General features: G+C 47.1%; 1 protein-coding gene across 1 annotated transcript in view; it reads left to right on the forward strand.

Annotated features, from left to right (window-relative positions):
* Positions 1-2: 2 nt before the first annotated feature.
* The window catches only part of P3H1 (prolyl 3-hydroxylase 1), a 19355-nt gene continuing 2503 nt past the window's right edge, over positions 3-16854 (forward strand). Inside the window, exons 1-12 of the mRNA XM_004371869.2 lie at positions 3-577; positions 3872-4024; positions 5737-5926; positions 6131-6262; positions 7351-7490; positions 12525-12614; positions 12938-12990; positions 13165-13286; positions 14909-15036; positions 15203-15298; positions 15748-15898; positions 16289-16406. Of these exons, the coding sequence (XP_004371926.1) occupies positions 110-577; positions 3872-4024; positions 5737-5926; positions 6131-6262; positions 7351-7490; positions 12525-12614; positions 12938-12990; positions 13165-13286; positions 14909-15036; positions 15203-15298; positions 15748-15898; positions 16289-16406 (1841 nt within the window). The 5' untranslated portion in view covers positions 3-109. The remainder of the gene's footprint in view (positions 578-3871; positions 4025-5736; positions 5927-6130; positions 6263-7350; positions 7491-12524; positions 12615-12937; positions 12991-13164; positions 13287-14908; positions 15037-15202; positions 15299-15747; positions 15899-16288; positions 16407-16854) is intronic.

The following is a 16854-nucleotide window of genomic DNA, read 5'->3' on the forward strand; positions in this document are numbered from 1 at the left end:
GTCGCCCGGCTCGGGAGAAGGGCCTTCACTCGGGGGCGGGGCTCCTCCGGGGGTGGGACTCTGGTCTCGGTGGCTGCTAGCTACCGGTCCCGTTAGGTTTGCGGAAGCGATGGCGGCATGGGTGTTGATGTTGCTGACCACTCTGCTGGCTACCGCCGCCGCCGCCGCCTCACCGGCCGAGGTTGAGTCCGAGGCAGGATGGGACATGGTGGCGCCTGATCTGCTGTTTGCCGAGGGGACTGCGGCCTATGCGCGCGGGGACTGGGCCGCGGTGGTACTGAGCATGGAGCGGGCGTTGCGCTCGCGGGCAGCCCTACGCGCCCTCCGCCTGCGCTGCCGCACCCGGTGTGCCGCCGACCTCCCATGGGAGCTGGACCTCAACGCTCCCCCGAGCTCGGGCCAAGCCTCGGGCGCCGCCGCCCTGCACGACCTGCGCTTCTTCGGGGGCCTGCTGCGCCGTGCCGCCTGTCTGCGCCGCTGCCTGGGGCCGCCGAGCGCCCACTCGCTCAGCGAGGAGCTGGAGTTGGAGTTCCGCAAGCGAAGCCCCTACAACTACCTGCAAGTCGCCTACTTCAAGGTGCAGCCCTGCCCGGGACCGGGCGGCCGGGGCCTTTGTGGGGAAAGGCGTGGTCCAGGAGAGCTTAGGGGACCGGGAAAGTGTCTGCGGAGAGGGAAGGTGGCCTTCTGGCCGGGGAGCATCCTCTGACTTCTCCCTGGACCCAGGGAAAGTAGCGACCCAGCGAGGAGACCTGCCTCCTCGGGTTCGCTTAGGCAAATGCTAACCTCAAATGTTCAGCCTGGGGTTAAGGCACGGGCCGAGTAAACTTGGCCTTTTGTTCAGCGGGAGGCCTCCTAGAGGGAATTAATTTGGCAGTATGGGTCTCTCATCCTGACTTCGTTGCAAGTGTCCGACTGAGAAGCTAGGACCTTTCTACAATATCTTCCTTCCGATTCGTTTTTCCACTAGGCTTTTCCTGCTGCCGGAGTCCAGCAGCTCTCATTTCAGGACGTGAAGTTGCCACGTCGCCGGCAGGGGCTGTCTGGCCCCTCCCTGTGGGGGACCCTTTGGCTAGTCCGTCAGGTTTCCAAAGAAAATGAGTGTTTTTAGGAATACCCGAGTAAGTTCCAGTGTACAGATGGGCTTGCGGTCTCCTCCCTTATGTGATAATGATGATAATAGTGATAGTCAGTGCGACTGAGGATGTGCCATTTTCCAGGCAGTGTTTTAAGCGCTTTACGTTTATTAAATCATTTGCCCTGATCCTCCCAATATCCTGGTACCAAACCAAACCCGTTGCCGTCAAGTCGATTTCGACTAATAGCGACCCTGTAGGACAGAGTAGAACTGCCCCAGAGGGTTTCCAAGGAGGGGCTGGTGGATTTGAACAGCAGCCGAGCTCTTAACCACTCACTGGTAGGTAGGTGCTATTATTCGCTCAATTTTAATGATGAGGAAACTGAGGCACCAAGAAGTTAAATTTCTTTCCCCAGATCACACACCTGGTAAGTGGCGGATTCTAATGTAGAATTCAGATAAGAGGAGTGCTTAGGAAGGGGCTGGCTAGAATTTTAAACATAAAAAAGAATGAGCTGTGCAGCGTGTTTATTATATCCATGTTTTAAAAGACCTTCAATTCAACCTAGAGGGAGACTTAGAGAATCTTGAGGAGCTCAGATTTCTACCTTTCCACAAGCATTCTGCTTACAGAGTCCCCCTCCATTCCTCCTAATTACTGGGAAGAGTACTAGACTTGAGACCAAAATAATGGGGCTATGTCTTTGTTCCTGTATTAACAGAGCTTCTATAATTCATTGACATTTATTGAATACCTACTATATTCCAGTTCTTGTACAGATAATTAAAATGCTTGACTTTTGTACCTTTTGTTTTGCTTTGCTGTTTAGAATCACTGTAGTAAGGACTATGAGAGTGGCATGTACATAGGACTGTGGGCGCACAAAGGAGGGAGAATCTCACTTTGTCTCAGAGGAATTAGAGAGGTTTGAAAGAAGAGGTGACAGTGGAAGGTGGCCCTAAATATTGCTAGGGAGAGAAGAAGGATGGCTATTCCAGGTAGAGGGAAAAGTAGAATCAAAGCATGATGTATTCAGGAAATAAGTCACTTTTTTGTGGTTAGGATATTGGATGTATGTGGGGAGTTGCAGGAGAGGAGACTAGAAAAGTAAGTGAGGCCACATTGGGAGGAGAATTCTGCAGGCCTCAGGGAGCCACAATCAGAATTGGGTTTTAGTGTGCTAATTCTGGAAGCAATGTGGGAAAAGTCCTGGAAGGAGAAAGTGGTGACAGGGCAACCAGTTAGGAGACCGTTGCAGTTGTCCAGATGAGAGAAGAAAGTTAGGTGCCTCAGTGCTCAGGGAATAAAGGGCTAGGGTGGGAGAGAGGTGTGTGGGAAGTGGGGGGTGGGGGAGGGATTAGATGAGAGCAATGCTGAAAGATACGGGAGAGAGAATACACCCATAAAAGGGATCCATGTCCTGATGGAATGCCAGAGCTGGGACAGACTTGGGAGAAATTCTAATTTTATAGCTAAAGAAACTGAAGTACAGAGATGCGGAATTATTTACCTTAGGTCACCTAGTTATTTTAAGGGCTGAACCAGGAGTGACTCCTTGTTTAGTGTGCGTTTATTAGTACCAATGATAAGAAAAGAAAAAAAAATTTCTTATTAATAATACTAAAACCAGAAAAAGCCCGTTGCTGATGAGTCGATTCCAACTCATAGAGACCCCGTAGGACAGAGTAGAACTGCCCTATAGGGATTCGAACTGCCAGCCTTTTGGTTGGCAGCCGAACTCTTAACCACTATACCACCAGAGTTTCCTTAATAATACCAGCTAACATTTATTGAGTACTTAATAGGTGTCCAGCACCATGTGTTAGAAGATATATATATCTCAATTCACTCTCTCCACAATCCTATCAAGTAGGTAGTGCTATCTCCATATGACAGACAAGGGAACTGGATTTAAAGAGTAAACATTAGGTAACTTATCTAAAGCCCCAGCAAGTGAGTTATAAAACCTAGATTTGTCACTGGTTTGTCTGATACCAAAGCGCATGTGGTTAAGCATTAGATCATCAGTGATTTATTTGGAGTTCTGTGTATGAACTTGTGTTACTTACTTTGCTATACTGAAGTCTTGCTATGGGCATTATTGTAACCTGTAGCACATTTTTTCTCTCAGATTCTACATAGCCACTTGTTTTAACTTCATATGAAGTCAGAAGATACCACGTCTGGATTTTGTAGAAGACCTTAGGATTTTTCAGCTACCCAGCTTTTCCCTAAATGTGATAAAAACACTTGATTTTGTTTTATGCAAAAAAAAAAAAAATGATTTTCTGGGAAAATTCTTAGGCACAGTTTAACTGTTAACTGTTCTTTCTCCCCTGCCCCTAAATCCTTGAAGCTTTAAACTTTCTTCAGCTTAGTCACTGCGTTAGAGACTTGAATATTATTGGGGCAGTCAGTCTTCCATCATGCTTCCTACAATATGACCTTTGTTTTAAAATGGAACATTTATACTCCTAAAGTATTACCTCCTATAATTTGGGGACTCCCCAAGCCTGATTTGGGAAATAGCTGAGAATCTGTTCATGGCACTGTGTTCCTAGTTTCTAGTATGTAGTCCCTCCAGTCAGTGTGTTTTCTGGGGCTGGCAGGAGCTGGGCACATGTTTGAGTGGCAGGCTGAGCCACGGCGCTCAGAAAGGCTCAGGAAAGCTGAGATTTCCTGTTTACTGTGGCCTGCACATTTGGACACTACTGCCAAGTCTTCTGTTTGGCTGAATCCCCAACAACCCTTCAGAGCGCAGATGTGAGAATTATGTTCTTGTGCTTCATTCCTAGATAAACAAGTTGGAGAAAGCTGTAGCAGCAGCACACACCTTCTTTGTGGGCAACCCGGAGCACATGGAGATGCGTCAGAACCTGGACTATTACCAAACCATGTCTGGGGTGAAGGAGGCCGACTTCAAAGACCTTGAAGCCAAACCCCATATGGTGAAAAAAATTATATTCCCTTCTCTCTTTTTTCGAAGTGACATTTATTAGGGTTATATTCTTTTATTTATTTATTTTTTATTTTTTCCAATACAAAAGTTTATACATACACTGTTATGTGTCTCTAATTGCTCTCCCCACACTGTGACAGCACACTCCTCCTTTCCACCCCTGATTCCCCATGTCCATTCAACCAGCTCCTAACCCTCTCTGCCTTCCCATCTCATCTCCAGACAGAAGCTGCCCGTTTAGTCTCTTGTATCTACTTGAGCTAAGAGGCACACTCCTCACGAGTATCACTTTATGTCCCACAGTCCTTAGGGTTGTGTTCTGATTACAAAAGTAATACATGTTCATTGTACAACATTAGAAAAATACAGATAAGTAAAAGACAGAAAGTAATCATTTGTATTAAGTGTACCTTAAGAAAACCACTAGTTGATATTTTGGCCTATTTTGTTATGTCTTCCATATCTTACATTTTTAGCCTAATTTGATACTATTTTGTTTGTATATTTTTCATCATTTTTTTAAATTGTGGTAAATATATGTAACAAAACATTTGCCATTTCAACGTTCTTCACATGTACGATTAAGTGACGTTAATTGTGTTTATCATGTTGTTCAGCCATCACCATTATTGGTTTCCAGATTTTTCCATTGCCCTTAACAAAGCCCAGTGTCCCCTAAGCATCGTGTTTTTTTGACTTAGCATTGGGTCATGAGCCTTCTCTCATCTCCTCAAATTTTCTCTGAAGACATGATTTTAAATGGCTGCATGATAGTCCATCTTATGCATATATCATATTAATTTAACTATTCACATTTTTTTTGGTCATGTAGGTTTTCACTACAATAAGCAGTTGAAAACCAAACCAAACTTGTTGCCATGGAGTCAATTCCGACTCATAGTGACCCTATGGGACAGAGTAGAACTGTCCCATAGAGTTTCCAAGGAGCACCTGGTGGATTCAAACTGCTGACCTTTTGGTGAGCAGCTGAGCTCTTAACCACTGCGCCACCAGGACTCCGTAAGTGGTGCAGCATTCCTCAGTGTTCTTATTCTGCTTGGTTCACGGGGAAAACCTGCATTCCATAAGAGATGTTGTTTACGATGATATAGGATTTCTTATAAAGAGCTTATCTTATGTTCTCTTAAATTTTAATAGTTTAGAAATGGGGGTATTAGAAACAATATCAGAATGACTTAAATGTAAAGTGTACATTTAGTACATTACACAAATGTACACAGTATTTCTTTTAGTGATTCTGTGACAGATGAAAATGGTTATTGACCCTGAGAATGGGAGCTGTCCCCCAGACAGCAAAATTGAAGTCTGTAATCAGCTGCGGGAGCCTAAATCCCCCCTTATTACCAGAACGATTGCTAGCTTCACCACAGACCACATTCTAGCATTTAAGAGAGAGATTTTCTTTAATTCATTTTTTATTTTGAAATTTTCTAGCCCTGCAGAAAAGTACAAGATTATAATAACGAACTCCCATATATCTTTCGCCTAGACTGAGTTAAGTGTTTTTTAAATTTCAAAAGGAACGTGGAAAGACTGTTTGCACAAGGCCTTCATTATGTAGCAGCCACCTAGGTCGCCTCTTACCACCTATAAGCTGACTAGCAGGAAATTAGGAACCAAGGGCAAGGGGAGAGAGGGTTCCTCTGTGGCCTGAGTTTGAGTACTCCTTTCTCCCAGTAGCACGAGTTTCGACTGGGAGTGCAGCTGTACTCGGAGGAGCAGCCACAGGAAGCCGTGCCCCACCTAGAGGCAGCGCTGCAAGAGTACTTTGTGGCCGAGGAGGAGTGCCGTGTGCTCTGCGAGGGGCCCTATGACTACGACGGCTACAACTACCTCGAGTACAACGCTGACCTCTTCCAAGCCATCGCAGGTGTGCAGCCCAGCCCTCGGCCACAGGCCGCCAGGGCTAGGTCAATGGCATGATCATACGGACATAGCATCTTCAGCCTCACTCCTGCATTTCTCAGATCTGGACATCTGACTGAAAATTGCTTCTGCTTAAATTTGTTCTTCTTAATCAGCTTTTGAATCCTGAAGGTTGATATGGCTACGCCCCCTGTTTGATTCCTTTCAGATCATTACATCCAGGTCCTCAGCTGTAAGCAGAACTGTGTCACCGAGCTTGCCACCCACCCCAGCCGAGAGAAGCCCTTTGAAGACTTCCTGCCATCGCATTATAATTATCTGCAGTTTGCCTACTATAACAGTAAGGCCTTCTTTCCTCTTTCCCTTCTGCCTTTGACTAAGGAGCTTAAAGCAAGGCCACTGTACTTCTTCAACACATCTGGCTTCTTTCTGTGGCTGTGGGAGACACCATGCTAGATGATCCCTGGGTACTTGGTTACAAGCCACTGGCTGGTACCAGCAGCTAAAAGCTGGGGGAAGGAGTCTCTAGGACCTCTCTCTCTCTTGCTCCTTCCATGGCATTTATATTAAATGCATTTAAATGAAAAGTAATAGCAAAGGTAAGAGTGTGCACTCAGAGGACATTTCCCAGCCTTTCCTCCTAGTATAGCATGAATGCTGTTGGGGGCTCTATCTGTATCCCAAAAAGCAACACATCAGCAGGTCTTTACTGAGTTCCTACTGTATGCTCAACATTACAGTGTATTCGAGAGTATAAGGTCTTTATAGTTGGATTAAAGAAGCTCTGGTGGCACAATGATCAGGAGCTCGGCTGCTAACTGAAAGGTCAGTGGTTCGAACCCACTAGCTCCAAAGGAGAAAAGACTTGGTGATCTGCTCTCCTAAAGATGACAGCCTTGGAAACCCTATGGGGCAGTTCTACTCTGTCCTATAGGGTCACTGTGAGTCGGAATTGACTTGATGGCCACAACAACATAGTCAAGTTGAGGTGATTAACACACATGAATGAGATCCAGTTTGCCAAAAAGGCCATCTGCTATTGTAATATCCCCCCTCTCCTGAAATCCATAGGGAAAAGAAGGTAGGGAGACACGGGGAATATTTCTGAAGCTGGTCCAATGATTGGGAATGTGGATGCCAGGATTTTTAGAAATGCCAGAATTATTGAACATGTGGGTATACAAAGGGTTCTGATTCTTTTCATTTTCAATATTAGGCAACCCTGAGGTCATCGAACAGCTTAAAATCAAATATATGTGCTATAGATATTCTATAATTTGTCCCACCAAAATCAGGCAGGAGTGTTATGGGATGGGGTCACCTTGTCATGTCATTGTCTTCAAGCTTTGCTGGGACTGAACACTAAGTGGTTCCTGGTACACAAGGATTAGACCCCTTCTTCTAAGCCTTTATTTTTCCTCTTTGCAGTTGGGAATTATACACAGGCTATTGAATGTGCCAAGACCTATCTTCTCTTCTTCCCCAACGATGAGGTGATGAGCCAGAATCTGGCCTACTACACAGCTATGCTGGGAGAGGAGCAAGCCAGATCCATTGGCCCCCGTGAGGTGAGGGGCCCGCATTAGCTAGGGTAGCTGCCCGCTGCCCTCAGACCAGAGGGCAGGAGAGTGGGGTATGGGAGGGGAGTCAGCACTGCTTGTGCAGGGTGGGGCAGGGTGTTGGGCTGGGTGTGAGTGCACTGGCACAGCTTGTCACACAGAGAGCAGGGGGGCATAGGAAGTGAGTGGAATGGATGAGAGCCTTAGTTAGCATTATGGGCCCAGAAGTCTGTTTTCTGCGGGCATGTTCTTTCTCTTCTCTGGCACCTAATACCGTTTGGCCAGGAGCCATCATTTCTTACTTCACGCCAGTCTTTATTCCGCACTCGCCTGTCAGCTGTCTCCTTTTTCCTCCCCATCCCATTCTTCCTGCCGTTGCCTGTTCTCCCCCATCTCTCAGCATTATTCCCATGTCACTCAAGTGAAAATCTATATAACACAAGGACTAGAATGAAATGCACTGAAATGCTAACAGTGGTTATTTCTGGGAGATTTTTGTATTTTGCTCATTTATATTTTCTAAATTTTCTACAGCAAATGGGTATTATTTTTGTAATTAAAAACATGAGAAGTTTTCTGTTTTTAACTTGATGAAGTTTGATAACATGATATTATATGTATACCTTGTCCAGACCCTACACCCTCTACTCTTGAGATCAGAACAGTGAGGGGGATTTGAAGTCACTGGTCTGGGCTCAAGTCCTGGTTTCTCCACATACTAGCCGTGTGTGATCTTAGGCCCACCACATCACCTCTCTGAGTCTCAGTTTCCCCTTCTATAAAATGGGATAATAATTCTTGCTGTGTGTTCAGTACAGGGTGAGTATGAGGGTCAAATGAGACAGTGATTATAAATGCACTCTGTAAACTGACAGGCACTGTGCCAGTGTCCAGAAAGTGTTTTGGTGGACATGTAGCATCGCAGGGGTCTTGCTGATGGTACCCAAGTAGCAGATGGCCAGTTTATTCACCTCTGACCTTAGCCACCTCAGCCCAGAAATGGGGGAGGGCACGGGGGGTGTGACTGATCACTGTGTGCGCCTTGCTCACCTGTGTCCTGCTGATCTCTCCCAAACCCCACCTGTATTCTGTATAGAAATGGCTATAACTTTGGACTAGTTTTTAACTTTGCCAGGGAAAAAAATGGTAAATTGCTACAATCACTTTGGAGGCCATTCATTTGTGTTTCAACAAATATATTGTGCAAATGTAGAGACTGAGCAAACAGGCACACTCGTGCACTGTTGGTAAGACTGTAAATTGGACTGTTCAACCCAGTAATTCTATTGCCAGCGATTTATCCCATAGGTATACAGGTATACATGCAAAGGTAAATGCACGATATTCATTGGAACATTGTTTTTAAAGGCAAAAAAAACTGGAAACAAGCTAACTGCCATCAGTGGGGATTGGTTAAATAAATTATGGTGCATTCATTCAGTGACATGCAGACAGCTCTTATACTGCATGCGGTGCATTACTATGCACCAGTGTGAAAAGCTTTCCATGAGCTATTTTTAGGTAAAGACAAAAAAGGAAGTAAGATTTAGACCTATAATTTTACTATATCCTGTTTACGTTTTTTGAAATAAACATATGTGTTTCAAAATTTCCTGGACAGATTGATAAGAAACTGTTAATAGGAATTATTCCTGAGGTGTGGGCCTACAGGTCAAGGGTAAGAAGGGAGATTTGAACTTTTCTATTATGTCTGCCACCACCCGTCTGTTTGTCATACTGTGGTGGGTTGTGTGTTTCTATGATGCTGGAAGCTATGCCACCAGTATTTCAAATACCAGCAAGGTCATCCATGATGGACAAGTTTCAGTGGTACTTCCAGACTGAGAGACTAGGAAGAAAGGTCTGGTGATCTACTTCCAAAAATTAGCCAATGAAAACTCTATGGGTCACAATAGAACATTATCTGATATAGTGCTGGAGAATGAGTCCTGGATTGGAAGGCACTCAAAACACATAGTGGCCACAATGGTGGACTCAAGCATATCAGTGATCTCGAAAGATGGTGCAGAGCCAGGCAACGTTTTGTTCTGCTGTACGTGGGGTCACCGTGAGTTGGAGTCTAGTCAACAGCAACTAATACCAATAGCCACGACATTTATGTCTGTTTATACTCTTTATTTATTTTGGCCATATATTTGAATGCCACCTAAAACACACCTTAGGTCACTGGTGATACAGAAAAGACTAGTTCCTTGGACTGGAAAAGAAAGGTATATAAACAAAAATTTAAAGCACACTGTAGTGAATAGAACAGAGGTGTGTGCAAGCTACAGTAGAAGCCTGGAGAAGCATCAACTGAGGAGCAAGTCAGGGAGACTTCAAGAGAAAGTGATGTTTAAGATTGGTTTTAAAAGCCTTTGGTAGACAACTGAGGCAGGAAAGGGCCTTCTAGACAAAGGACAACATGTGCAAACAACCTGGACAATTGTCCCAGCTAGGTGGACTGTGATACTGGGGAGAGACAAGCGATGAGGCCTGAGAGGGTAAAATTGTGATGGGTCTTGAGTGCCTAGCCAAACCTTGAACACTCTTCTGTAGGGTCAACAGTGGTGAGCCCTTGTAGGACTTTAAGCAGTGGCATGACGAGACGTGATGGTGGATGGCTCAGAACAGGAAGGTGCTAGAGGCAGGAGAACAGTTAGGGGAAGAATTAGCAGAATGCAGAGGTGTTTCCACTCCTCCCCGCTCTTCATATCCAACTAAGCACCAAGTTCCCAGCTTGAGAGACAGCAGGGATAGTGCTCACCTAGCAAGGGAACACAGAAGGAGGAGCAGGGTGCTTTCCTCAGAGGCCCTCTGCCCTACCTGTAATCCAGCTCAAGCGGTTGATTTTCCTCTGTTCATTGGGAGAAGCAGGTAGATGATGTGGCAGTAACAGACTTCCAATACTTATTGAGGAGTTTACTAAGTCATTCAAAATAACCATCCCTAAAATGTATTTAGCATTTTATAGTTTATAGAATTCTTTAAGAGCCTTTATTTCATTTGATTCTCATGACAGCCTGGTGAGGTCGGGTCACCACCGTGCTCTGAAGACAAAGAGCTAAGGCCCTTCCTTCCTAGCTCTGGAGTTCTGAGAGTCTCCGATAGAAATGATCAAGGGTCCTTTCTTCTCTTGCTGTCCTCTCCCACGTGGGTGTACCAGTTACCTTGTAGTTGTCCTCTTTGGCCGCTAGATGGTGACCATCTATATGAACCAGATGGCACTTCCTGTGTCTTTGTCTTGGTTGGTTAATACCTCCCCCCACCCCCCTTTTTTTATGGTCACATTGGCGAGTCTGGGGGAGAGAGGAAGAATAAACGTATGTGGTCAATCTACCGTTTTAAACCAGAACTCCCTTCTGGGAAGGAGGTAACTAATATTTGTTGAACACCTGTCTTGAGCCAGGTGCTATGCTAGGTGGTTTTACCCATCGTTCATTTACTCATCACAGCCGCCCTGCCTGTGAAGTGGCTGCTGTTCTCCCCATTTTAGAGATGAGGACATTGCAGCTTAGAGAGCAAAGTAACTTGCCTAGTGGGCTGTGGCTGGTCAGTGGCAACCAGAATCTTTGTTTTCCTGCTTTGTCCCAGTTTCTGGCACCGTACCTGATCCTCGATAAATACTTGTTGAGTGAATAAATGATGTTGTTAGGTGCCGCCGAGTTGGTTCTGAGTCATAGCGACCCTACGTACAACAGAACGAATTACTGCCTGGTCCTGTGCCATCCTCACAAATGTTGCTGTGTTTGAGCCCATTGTTGCAACCACAGTGACAATCCTTCTTCTTGAGGGTCTTCCTCTCTTTTACTGACCCTCTACTTTACCAAGCATGATGTCCTTCTCTGGGGGCTGGTCCTTCCTGATAACATGTCCAAAGTACATGAGACAAAGTCTGGCCATCCTCACTTCTAAGGAGCTTTCCGGCTGTCCTTCTTCCAAGACAGACTTGTTCGTTCTTCTGGCAGTCCATGGGGTAGTCAGTACTCTTCACCATAAATGATGGAAGTGGGATTTGCTTCCTAGAAGCCTCATAGAGTTGTTGAGAGGGTTAAACGAGATGACATACCTAAGTTGGTATCTAGCACTTAGTGAAGGAAGCCAGTAATTTAAATTCCTCAGGAGAAAATTGTCATCTTCCTCTTGGGTAAATATAGTAGATGATACAGGACTTACTGACTCCTTTAACATTTTCCTCCTTGAACTGCCCTTGTCTTTTATTTCAATTGACTGTGTCTTCTTTTTCTCTTCCTTCTGCTGCTGCTTGGAGACTAGCAGGGCTCAGTGCGCAAGCACCTGATGGGCATGGCACCTAGGGAGAGATGTGACCCAGCAAGTGTTCAGTGTCCCTGCCCTGGGTAAGCCCTGCCAGTGAGCATACGTGGGAAGGGCCAGAGTGCCAGACCCAGCTGCTTTCACAGAGGTACGCGGTGCTGCCAGAGTCTTAGGGGAGGCAGGTGGCATAGCAGATAGTGCTTGAGCTTGAGGATTAGGAAGACCTGGCTTTGAACCTAGGTCCCTGCTCTACCACTTCCTATAGTGTCACCTTAAACAAGTTGCGTATCCCTTCTGCACCTCAGTTTCTTCATTTGTAAAATGAGGACCATAGTATCAACCTCAAAAGGTGGTTGTAAAGATTAAATGAATACCACATGAGTTGTTTAACACCTCCCTCCCTCCCTGAGTATTGGACCCCTGTAAAAGTCAAGAAGGAATTCGCCTTCTTTGAATTCTATTTCCACATCTCCCAAGAATCATTAGATCATCTGCCTGAGATAGTGATCAGGTGGGGAGGCCTTTTTCCTTTCAAGGGGAGCCTGGGTGTACACCATCAGGTACTGCGTGTGTTGGGCAAGAGCCAGAGGAAACCTTGAACACAGAAGTGTGGCTTTTGTCCCCAACCAGGGACCAGGTGTAGTAGTGATTGAGGTGAGGCCTCAGGTCACATAGGGAGCAGCAGTGGAGAGTGCCAGGGAAAGGCACCCCCAAGGGTTAAAGGACAGGGCCGAGTCCTAGGAGATTCTTCCCACTGTGTTTCCTCAGAGTGCCCAGGAGTACCGACAGCGAAGCCTGGTGGAGAAAGAACTGCTTTTCTTCGCTTATGATGTTTTTGGAATTCCCTTTGTTGATCCAGTAAGCCAAGACGCAGGAGCCACAGGGGGGTAGGAAAGATCGAGATGGGGGCAAGGGTGGGTGAGTGTGGCACACTATGTGACTCTGGGGAGAAAACTACTGGAGGGCTGGGCTAAACACGGGACCCATAAAACTGATGGGTGAGAGACAGAAAAATAAAAAGGGGATCCTGGCAGCTGGACATGTCTTAGGTTCAGAAGCCTCCTACTTTATCTCCTGAAAGGAGTCTAGGTGATGAGTTGGATTTCTCCTGTAGACCCTAGTGTATGCACTGAGGCTTGGAAGATGAACTAGGTGTTCATTTTTTCCTGACCTACTTTTAGGATTCATGGACTCCAGAGGAGGTGATTCCCAAGAGACTACAAGAGAAACAGAAGTGAGGACCTTGAAGAAACTGCATGATTGGATCAGTCTTATGAGGCACTGGAGGGTTTCCTGGGCCCAGGCAGCTGTGAACTCCTGGCGGGGTGGGCAGGCCCAGTCTGGGAAGCTGGGGTGGGAGCCCAAGGATGGCCCTGGAATACAGTCCTCAGAGTGGCTTTGCTCACAGGTCAGAACGGGAAACAGCTGTACGCATCTCCCAGGAGATCGGAAACCTTATGAAGGAAATTGAGACACTTGTGGAAGAGAAGACTAAGGAGTCGGTGGATGTGCGCATGCTGGTTCGGGAAGGTGAGAGCGCATTTGGGGGTGTCTGCATTAGCTAGGCAGCACCCCTAGTAGTGAAAAGCTCACTGTGGGCCATCCTTCAGAAGCCTCTGTGTCCTTCCTAACTCGCCAGGAGGACTTCCACCTGGAAAGAGCAGCGAGAGTTGGCCTTTGGTTAGGAAATAAGAGTTCTGTCCATAATAATACTAGCTTAGTTCACTTCAGGAAATATTTACAGGATGTGTTCAAAACTCATCCTGTCCCCACTCCCAAACTGTTTTCTCCCAACTTCCATCTTCCTTTTTATTACCAAGACTCAAAACCATCAGGTCTTCTTTGGATCCTCCTCCTCCCTTGCCTGTCCTTCCAGTCCATTGGGAAGGCCTACCAATTATGTCTCTGCTCTGTTTTTCACCTCTCTCCCCAACCCTTGGCCTTTTTCATTGCCGCACGCCTGCTTCAGGCCCACACTCTCTCCTGTCGGTACTTACCTCTCCTTGTGCAGCCTGCCCACCCCTTCCCACTCGTGGTTGCTAGACCAGTCTACCCCTGCCTACCCCTTTAACCACATGTTCTGCTTTTCCCCTCTTTACTCCCTCCCTTCATCCAAAGTGGACTGCTCCTTGTTCCTGGGCCTGCTTTCTGCCCACAAGTCTTGGTTCATGCTCACCTCTCCACCTAACGCGTGGCCCATCACCTCTGCCCATTAAGGTGGCTCAGATACATCCTCCCAAACTTCTGTTCATCTCCCAGCTGATTGGGGTCCCCTCCCTCTTTCTTTTGAACTTCCAAGGCACCTTGTACCTCCTTAGGGCATTTGTGGTCTGCCTTATGCTGGGTATTTGTGTAATTATTGGAGAACAGGTACTGTGTTCAAGTGTCAGTCCCTTTTAATGTCTAGCACAGGCCTCGATAAAGATGTGAAGTTGCCCCAGCACAGAGAGACACCATGAGAAACACACGAGAGAAATGGTGGCCTTTGCTCTACTGTTGTTTAAATTAACAGTAGTTCATTTAACAAGATTAGCCTGTGAAAAGAGCCTGATCAGCGTTCCTTTGTTTACAGACAGCTTTCACACCATTACTTCTCTTAATTCTCGGAACTACCTGGGAGGTGGGTTGGGCACATTGTGGGATCCCCATTGTAAATAAATAAATAAATGGTGATGATAGCGATATGCTCGGAGTGAAATTTTTTGAACACTGACTGTGTGCCAAATTTGTGCTAAGCTTTTGACTTGCCTTATTTATTCTTTACATCAAACTAGTATCAAACTTACGAGCCTTGAGTAACTTGCCATGGTCACTCAGCCAATAAATGGAGGATTGGGAGTCAAACCCAGTTCTTTCTGACTCTGAAGCTCAGTTTTTAGGAATGTGTATGGTGTTTCCTTGGTAATTTGTGAAGGCCCAAGAGCCAGCAGCCATTCAGCTGTAGAGCTAGGACAAGGACTTAGATCTCCTGTCTTTCAGCTCCAAGTCCTTCCCTCTGGACCACTTACCTTTGGAAGTGACTGAGCAAGAGGTTTCTCTGGTGAACAGGAAATGACTGAAATTTCTATTCTTTACAGGGAGACAATATCCAATGGAAAGCCTCTGGCTGAGCTGCTTCCCGATTTAGCCTGAATCTTGTCATTGCTTTGCAGGTGGCTCCCTGCTCTATGAAGGAATCAGTCTCACCATGAACTCCAAGCTCCTGAATGGTTCCCAGCGGGTGGTGATGGATGGTGTAATCTCTGATGATGAGTGTCAGGAGCTGCAGAGACTGACCAATGTAAGGGAAACCAGTGATGTTACCTTCTGCCCAAAGGGTCCAACTTCCCCCAGTACCAAGTGCCTCTTAGGTGTTGAGCATTTGCCTGCCCCTTGCTGCAACTGTCTACCTCTTACTGGGCCCTCAGCTGCTCTGGCTAACTTCACCTTGTTTCCTGTCCTTGTAGGCAGCAGCAACTGCAGGAGATGGCTACCGGGGTCAAACCTCCCCACACACCCCCAACGAGAAGTTCTATGGCGTCACTGTCTTCAAAGCCCTCAAGGTAGACTCAGTGCTCTGCCTTCTAGAGTGTGGAGAAGGGGAGTCTGCCTGCCCCAGTGGGGGAAGGAAGGGGAAGCTTAGGCTTTGAGGAGAAGTTGGGGGCAGTGGTAGGAGAGGTAAAGGTGTCTGCCTGTGGACATTCCAGTTGCCACGGAAGGAGGGTGTATTAGGTTGAGTGAGTTTACCACGTGTAATAAAGAGTGTGAGCAAGACAAGACCAATATCCAAAGTTATGAGCATGCCATCTGGAGACTGGGCTGATTCCATGGGTTGTAATTCTGAGCAGGATGCACGGTCCTTCATGAAACGTGAAGGAGCGGGGAAGGGCGATGTGGTCAGGGTGCTGTGTGTGGGAAGCAGAGACTGCTCTTTCCACAGGGGGACAAGGAGTGGGGTCTGATGCCTGGAGAGGGGCAGTCGGGGGCAGCTGACCTCTGGTCTCCTTGGCAGCTGGGACAGGAAGGGAAAGTTCCCCTTCAGAGTGCCCACCTATACTACAACGTGACCGAGAAGGTACGACGCGTCATGGAGTCCTACTTCCGCCTGGACACACCCCTCTACTTCTCCTACTCCCACCTGGTGTGCCGCACTGCGATCGAAGGTGGGCCTCCTCACCCACAGCATCACTGAGCACAGGCTGTGCACCGGGCACTGTGCTAGATGCTGAGACATGGAGAAGAACAGGATTCAGTCCCTTTCATTCCAGTCAGGGAGCCGAACATAAACAAGTAACTGGCAATCCAGTGTGAGAAGTGACAGTAGCACAGAGGAAGTTACAGTCAATCTACCTGGGGAGTCTGGAAGGCTTCCGAGAGGAGGTGATGGCAGTTTTGCAGGATGAATAGGAGTTTTTGGAGTGTATGGGGGTAATGGGAGGACATTTAAGCCTTAGACCCTGATACATTTTGGGAAGCACCCCTTACCGTGCCAGTAGGGGGGCTGCGGTGTTCCCTGAGTTGCCCCAGTGCTAACGTGGTTACCTTGGCCGCAGAGTCACAGGCTGAGAGGAAGGACAGTAGCCACCCAGTCCACGTGGACAACTGCATCCTGAACGCCGAGGCCCTCGTGTGCGTCAAGGAGCCACCGGCCTACACGTTCCGGGACTACAGGTGCCAGCTCTCCCTCTGAGGCCCCTGTTCTGTCCCTACTCCCCGCAGGGCCCTACACCTGCCCCCTAAACACACACACACACTGGTTTGGTACTGCTGCTCCCAGAGTCCAGTCTCGTCCATAGACCTCTTGGATAGGAAAATAGACAACAAGGGAATCATTATATCTTAGTGTAATCAGTGGTACCACAGTGAAGTGTGGACTTGGTACAAAAGTACCCAGAGAAGGCATGGTGAATTCTCTGGGGCAGAGTGGAGGGGAGCGAAGGTTGGGAGTTGGGCTTGTTTGGTGTCAGAGAAGGCTCTTGGAAGATTTCTTCCTAGAAATGCTGCCTTCCAGCTGCTGGCTGAGAGCACTGCAGGTGAGGGCACCAGTGCTGGGGGTCGTCTGGGCAGTAGTGGGAGGACAGGCCATACTCTGGGGGTCATCTGGGCAGTGGGGGGAGGA

This window comes from Trichechus manatus, unplaced genomic scaffold (assembly GCF_000243295.1).
Source record: "Trichechus manatus latirostris isolate Lorelei unplaced genomic scaffold, TriManLat1.0 scaffold00015, whole genome shotgun sequence".
Classification (NCBI taxonomy): domain Eukaryota; kingdom Metazoa; phylum Chordata; class Mammalia; order Sirenia; family Trichechidae; genus Trichechus; species Trichechus manatus.